Source organism: Fulmarus glacialis, unplaced genomic scaffold (assembly GCF_000690835.1).
Source record: "Fulmarus glacialis isolate BGI_N327 unplaced genomic scaffold, ASM69083v1 scaffold9816, whole genome shotgun sequence".
Classification (NCBI taxonomy): domain Eukaryota; kingdom Metazoa; phylum Chordata; class Aves; order Procellariiformes; family Procellariidae; genus Fulmarus; species Fulmarus glacialis.
Window position 1 is genome coordinate 50045 of NW_009220030.1, and position 7603 is coordinate 57647.

Here is a 7603-nt window from a genome sequence, read left to right on the forward strand (position 1 = left end):
TGGGCATAGTTATCTTGACATGGCTGGTAATTGCCTACAGACTCACCAATTAAACTCCAAACCAGAAAAGAAAGTCCCCTTTATTTCCCCACCATCACCTGCTCAGGAGCCTTGGTACCATGCTGGTGGGCTGTTCTCCTCATAACTTCCCAATGTTAGAAGGTTTCTGAGGAATTTTTTCTCTTTGCTTTGATACAGACCAATTCCAGTCTAATTTGTGTAGGTAGCCTATATCGTTGCTGGGTATTTATTTTTCACTCTCTTTTATATCTAAAAATGTGATTATTTGAACAAGATATACGATGTTTCAAAATGTATAGTAACATTTGGACACCTTGGAGAGAAACTTGTACAGAAAATGCACCTGTTCTGAAGTGTGAAATACCCTTGTGATGGAGGATGAGAGAGATTTGGGGATGCTTATCTTTTGAACTTCCTCCTTTCAGTATAATCTAAATTTGAAATTAGGTTGGGAATCTATGATGAAGAAATACAATCTATATTGAGTCCACACACATGTAACAAGCACTCCCTTGAAGCAAAAAGTAAATGTAAAAATGGTTGTGAATATTGTAGTGCGTTTAGGAAGCAGCCTAACTTTGTTATGAGAATCTTAACCATTTTTATTGCTGGCCTCCTGTGCTGAAAAGATATGATTTCCTGTTTTTGCAGTGATATGTATGCTGAGAAATGATGCTAATCAGGACATAGTTTTATACTACAGAATTTCATGGGAGTCTGTGCTTTCAGAAAACAGCTGCTTGGGGATAAGACTATGTTACTACCTTTTAGTATCAGTTCTTTATTTCTTTCGGTCTCTAGAGTGTGGGATTATTTTCTATATCAAAGTTAAGTTTGCTCCATTTCTTTTCCCCCAATTAGTAGTTTCTGTTTGTTTATATTAAACGATTGCTAAGGAGATTAAACCAAAATCTGGTGGTTGGATCAGGTGAGATTCTGCTGCCTAAGAGAATAGGTGCCTGCTGCTACTTCAGGTGCCTTCCTAGCATAAGTCACCTCACCTCTAACTTGTCATTTCTGAAGGGTGTGGGACTCCCATGAGTCCCGTGTCTCCTCTGCTAGACCTGGGTGTGGAATAACAATAAATGTTTATGGTTAGGGAACTGATACCTACCAGTCATATCATATGTTCATGCCAGAGTAACTATATATTAAGAAGGAGCTGCAAGCTAATTCTTCATTGAGATTACATGGTATTGGTTTTTTATGAAGTATAATAAATGGCTATAGCTGATCTAGGGGAAGTGTAGTTTTTGATTGAGAAACTTTTGGTCAAAAAATGTACCCAATGAAGATGCCATGTCTGCTGTTGACTTTATGCATTAAAAATATACAATCAGAATATGTAATTGCTTAAAACATACATAAAATATTTCAATGTGCCCATTTCTACGTTTAATTGGGAGTTACCCCTTTTAGAATATTTTCCCCTGTCTTATATCTTAAAAGGGATCTTTTCTAAAAAAAAAATTTGAATGTGGTGCTTGCAAATAATTTGTCTTTTATGATTCCAGTTCTGATACTAGCAGCTTAATTTTGCTCATACAAGTGATCCTTCTGAATTAAACTAAACATACATGTATGTAGGATTAGTGTTTTACTTTAGAAAAAGAATTTAAAGAAACTGTTAATATTTGACTTAGATGTAGATTGTCTTACTGAAAAATTAGAAGGTGCTATGTACTGGAAAATTACTATTTGTGTTTTGTAGTATGAATATATTCATGTACCAGGTTTACCTCAGGAAAGAGACTCTTAAACGCCTCTCGGGATTGTTTCTGGAAAGAAAACATTGTCTTTAGAGATGTTTGCCAAAGTCCCTTAATGAAAAGCAGCCCATTTGTTTTCTTTGCTTCAGGGCATATGCTGAGAGTAGTATAATTGTGCTATTGCAGCTGTATTTCCTAACTGCAAGTTTCGTGCTTGATGAAAGATGATTATTAATGTGCTAACAACTCTATGTATCGTGATGTAAAAGTATCTGTAACTGTATCTATTCCTGTAATATTAAAGATGATAGGCTGCCTTTTTGGTAAAGCCTATAAGGTTTCATTGTCTTGAAATTACCGTATATCAAATGAATTCAAATTTATTTCAGGGCTACTTTTCATGAATGATACCTCTTTCTAATTTCTGTCACTGTTTATTCACCTTAGTTACTTAATGAATATTTAGTTGCATTTTTTACATTCTAATGCTATAATATCAGACTTCCTGAAGAGTTTGTGTAAGCCTAGAAATAATAATAGCCCTGGTAAGAGAGTTAAAAGGCGTAAATCTCAGTGCGTCCATTTATTTCCGTGCAAAGTGGAACGCTGCTGCCTGTGCTTCTTGCGTGGTTTGGAGAACTCTGTCCAAACAGGTACTACACCACCGTTGCCTTCTGCTGACGTCTGCTGTAGTCTGGTATCCTTTCTTGTTTCTGTTTGTTGCACCATGACTTTACTCATAGGCAAGATTGCGTATAATTTTATCTCTCTAGGGGGTTTTTTGGTTGTTTTTTTGGTTGTTTGGGGTTTTTTTTGATAAATCTCCATGAGGAAATTCTGAGACTATCTGCTTTTCCTCTTCCCTTTCAGCTCTCTCCCCAAATGAAACATATCCAAGTTTTTGTCTCCTCAGTGGTGTTGCGCTTCTCCATATGTGTTGTGACATCCTGGGATGTATCCCTGGCTGCTGGAGTTGCCCTTAGCTGTGTTGCGTTAATTCTTTCTCAGTCAAGAGAAAGCACATTAGTTGTCCAAGGCACTTGGGGGGAACTGTGGGTGAGCTGAGCACATTGTCAACACTCTGGTGATTTAACTGCAGAGGACCGGTTTTGTGTGCAGTCCAGATGACTTTGGCTTGACTTGAAAGCAGCCCAGATGTAGGTGAAGGAATTTTGTAAGTGAGTAGCAGTCAGCCTAGGAATGGTGCCTGAGCTGGAACCAGAGTTAACTCTGCAGTGGAGGAACCCCTTGTTGGCTTGGATATTTAGTCTGATATTGGGAGCAAACAAAATATCACCGGGTGACTTTTGGTTGTAGAGACAGACAAGATAGGCAGAGTGAATTACTGTGAACTTGCTCTACTAGTGTGTACGGTCTTACCCTGATTTTTATAGTAAAAGAGAAATAATGAAGCTAGGAAGAAAGCTTTCTAAACACGAGAGGATCCTACCTTCAGTCACATACTGGTGCAGCTCACAACAAAATCCACGTGAGTTCGTGTGAGCACCTAGATGAGTGCTGTGAAGTTGCACATTTGTCTTCTCTGAGCCAACAAAGTCTGGGACGCTTCATACACCCAACTGAAGTGTGCTTGCTTTTGTCTGAACTCAGTCTGTATCTTTATAGCCTTGTTTAATCACTACACTTTCTATATGATGGGACTTCTTCCCTTCTTCTGATGTAACCTGAAATGATTAACAGAATACCAGCGTTTCATTTCTACACATGCTGACAATAGTGATCACATTACCATGGGTTCTTGTTTAGAAAACAGTTTACAATGGCTTTTTAACATTCAGTTTTATTTCATACTTATTATGTAGATTTTTTTAAATCTTTTTAAAAAGGTATCTCAGCTCGTAGCGTACATTGGGATGTGGAGTAGAGAGAGGCAGGAGAGAGGAAAATAATTTCATTATTTACTATCAGAACTGGAGGGAATATTGTCTAAATTGCTAAATTGAATTATTGCATTAAAATACAGCTGGTGATTTTTAACAGTTTTTATCATAATTTCCATTGAAACTGAAGCTATATTTCAGAGCTCTATTTTTTTTTTCTAATACAGGAAATATTAACTGCCATTATTATCATGCTGTTTCCTTCCCAAGGTGCTTGTGAACTGCATTTCTATAGGCTGTTTCCGTGGTTTGATCACAGTCCTTTAAATATGGATTTCCTGAAACACTCATGGAGGAAGCATCATAAAATGTAGTTCCTTAAAGAAGGATGTTGATTTCTTTGTATTTTTCTTGGTGAAGATGCAAAGATTTTACTTCTGATAATTTCTTTAATGTGCATAATTAGTCAGTACTTAAAGTAGTTCTGTTTGTTGTTCAAAACCATTACATCCTTCCTGGGGCAGGCTCTGTGCTGCTATACTTGGTGACAGGCAGCACCACAACTATTGCACCATCACCTGCTGATTACGGTAAACTGTGTGCCCTACTCTGAAGGTGTCCAGGACAGTTAAGTGCCTGAAGCAGTACAGTCACTGTAATGCAAAGCTCTGCTGTCTTTCTCTGCACTGCACTTTTGGACAAGTATAGTGCATATTCTTATGTTTTTGAACTCTAATCCAGGGCCTCTTGGAGTCAATGGAATAATTCTCATCAATTTTAATAGTACAAGAAGCGCAATCTAATCAATACCTGGTACAAATGCAGTTAAAGGGTAACATATTAATTCATAGGTGACCTAGCTGTGGTGGCTAGTGTCCATTATTCAGAATCCAAGAAGTACACTTAAAAGTGGTTCTGGTTAGCACTGTTACAGTTTCCAAAAAAAGTGGCCACCACAGAATAAGGTAAATTTCTTTAATGCCTCTATTTATTATTGCTGCCTTTGTGATCCCTCATCTTTTGACACACTATGTCTGCAGTGCTTTAGATGTTTATGACAAATTAATCTGTGGTATTAGACAGAAGAATTAACTTACCGAGAGGGGAAAAAAAAATGCAACTGCAGTATATGACAGGTCCATTCTAAAACACTGAAGCATACATTTCCTCATACAGACAAGTACTGAGCCAAGCAGAAACTGGAATGCCACTTCTGGGGACTCTTCTGTCCTGGATAACAGGGCAGTGCAAACAAGACCTGCGATGCACCTGGGAATGCTTTTCTTGTAACAGATGGGCTGGGGACTCTAACTTTTATTCAATAGATGAGATGGACTTAGTGGCCATGGTTTTTTCTTTGTTATACTATTCTGATGAAACATACTACCATTTTGTTAAAACTCCAGATGCAAAGCCACTACGTTTTTGTGTTCATTAACTTTTGTACAAAAGGTGGCTTATTTGTTTTAGCCTCAGCTTTTTGGGGGACAGGGAGAGAAGGTGGATGAGATGCACTACTGTGGATATCAGTGAGATGTAATAAACTTAATTATAAGTGGTCAGGACTAGTCACATGAAACAGGGTTTTATTTTTCAGAAATTGAGTTGGACTTTGGAAAGAAGTTTTCACCTTCACAGCAAAACCATTTGATAGAGCCAAATAGTCACATTGCTAACATCTGTGATTATTTAATTACTATCTTCAGTTATTTAATTTTTCATACAGAAATCCTAATTAACACATAACAGGGGCAACCAGTAGTATGTTTATCACTTCTGTAATCGCAAAGAGTCAGTCTATAATGCTTTCTGTATTGGCTTGTTCACATGTCCAAATTTTGGTTATAAAAATGCTGACCATGAAACTGTACATTGTTATCTTACAGTATGGTCTTTCAAATTGCAAAGGGACAGTAGGGTTTTGTCATACCACACCTGGCTTCTAACTAATCATCCAAGATTTTAACCCTCGTTTTCAGATTCAGGGTACAAGTAGTACCTTCCCACTACACTGTAGTTGCCAAGGTAGTGTGAATAGTTGTGTCAGGAAAAAAAGAGAATAAAGAAGTAAAGAAGCAGTATATGAGGAACAAACAGATGTAAAGAATGAATTTTTCTCATCTTTAAAAAAAAAAAAAAAAAAGGAAAAAAAAAGCAAACCCCCAAAATGGCAAAGAAACATGCTTTTAGTGCCTGCTTTGCACATGGTATAGATGGTTTTACTTAGAAATATTGGAAACAGAACATGAGTTTAGAAGTAGCCAAGAGTCACCTTCTTATATAAAGTGTGTTCATGTGACTCAGTTTGAATGAGTATCTTCTAACTTTTTTTTATTTTGCTTGTTTGAGACAGATATAGTTTTGATACAGCTCAGAAACATTCTTGCTTCATTTATGTAAGTTCTATAGTCTGGTTTGGCCTTAAAAGACACACTTTTGCTTCCCTGATTCTATTTTGTTTTCTTCTCTTTGTTTATATTATGGTTATGATCTAGAGCTTACAAGATCCTGTGAATAAACTAACAGAAAAAGCAGAAAGGGAGGACCCGCAGATTGAGAGCACCAAAGCAGTACAAGATCAGCAGAGTCAGTAAGTCACATGGCCTATATATTAAAATAATAAGTATTTTTGTCTATATCTGCTTTCTGGTTGCTAAAGTCACCAAACATTTATAAATGGAAATATAGACACAGATAGTCTGATCACACTAGCTAATAGTAAGCTTAATACAAGAATTCCTGAATGCTGTAATGTGTATGTGAAAACTAATAAACTTTATGGTGAAATTAAGAGCTTTAAGGAGACCCATTAAACCTTTATATGTTTTTCATCTTTCCTAACCTTCTCTTTATTTTTCAGCTTTTGCTTCATTTTTTCTTTAGTGAAAGAAATGGTAAACAACTACACATGGGAGAAGATATATGAGCATTGTATTTCTCCCTTCAGCAGCATCTCCTTTCACCTGGGAATAGGATATGGATTCCTGATTGCTTTGAGCAGCGATTAGTTTTTGTAATGTATACAGCATCGGTTAGTAATCCAATGAAGCAGTAGGTACTTAGTAAAAAGTACATCTAAGTGAGCTGATGCTATCAAGGTTTGAGTTACCTGTAGTTCTGAGGTGAGAGAGACTTTTGAATGGCCTGCTATGGGGAGAGGAGAACAGGAGAACGAGATGTGATCCCTCCCCTACGGGACCATCAGGATTCAGTTGCGAGGAGATGCAACGTTGATATAATCCTGCTGCCACCTGTTGTTTTGACTATGCCTGGTTAAATGAAGCACCCAGCAAAGGATCAGTTGTCAAAAAGCAGAGAACAGCTTGACTGATAATTAGTGGATTTTGCTCGGCTATTTATAATAATGGGTTTTTAAAGAGTTCAGTTTTCCAGTCCTTTTACTTGTTTAGATTCAGAACCACTGACCAAAATCAATTTATAAATCGGTCAGGTTTGGTGCTATTCAGATTAGAAAGGACTTGGCCAAGTACCATTTGGCAGGTGGTTGTTTCCACAGCAGTTCCTTCAATCTGCTGCTTCTCATGTGACTATAATAAAGAATTTCATAAACAATTGTTTTCCTCAATGTTGAATATAAAATTCTAGTATGAATGCATGATTTATGCAAGATGTGTGCATTGGCATCTACCAGCAAATGCATCAGATGCCATGTCATGGTTGTACTTGTTTTTATTTATGGATTCTCTTTTTCCTTGTTTGTCATAAAACTGAGGGAAAAAATATGTCACCATTTTGCTGTCTAAAACAAACCATAAACAAACCTCTAAGATTCTAGAAGAATTACACAAAACAAAGCTTTTAAAATCCTCATGAACTTTCCATTCACAGTAAACATTCATTACACTAGAATTTGGCCTGAATCTAATTTTCCTCTGCTCCCCATAGCCTATCCTCAAAAGCAGGGGAGGTGGCTCCTCCTGTCCTATCACTAGAAGAGAGGAGGAATGTGCCTACGCAGTCCTCTTCACCACCACATCAGCCTTGCGGCTGCTTCATTCCTTACTGGTTGAA

The 7603-nt window shown here is 37.2% G+C and overlaps 1 protein-coding gene across 1 annotated transcript in view; it reads left to right on the forward strand.

Annotated features, from left to right (window-relative positions):
• The window catches only part of LOC104078814 (islet cell autoantigen 1-like), a 42202-nt gene extending 35818 nt beyond the window's left edge, over positions 1-6384 (forward strand). The window contains exons 8-9 of the mRNA XM_009580598.1: positions 6067-6161; positions 6270-6384. Coding sequence (XP_009578893.1) covers positions 6067-6161; positions 6270-6384 — 210 coding nt within the window. The remainder of the gene's footprint in view (positions 1-6066; positions 6162-6269) is intronic.
• The last annotated feature ends 1219 nt before the right edge of the window (positions 6385-7603 follow it).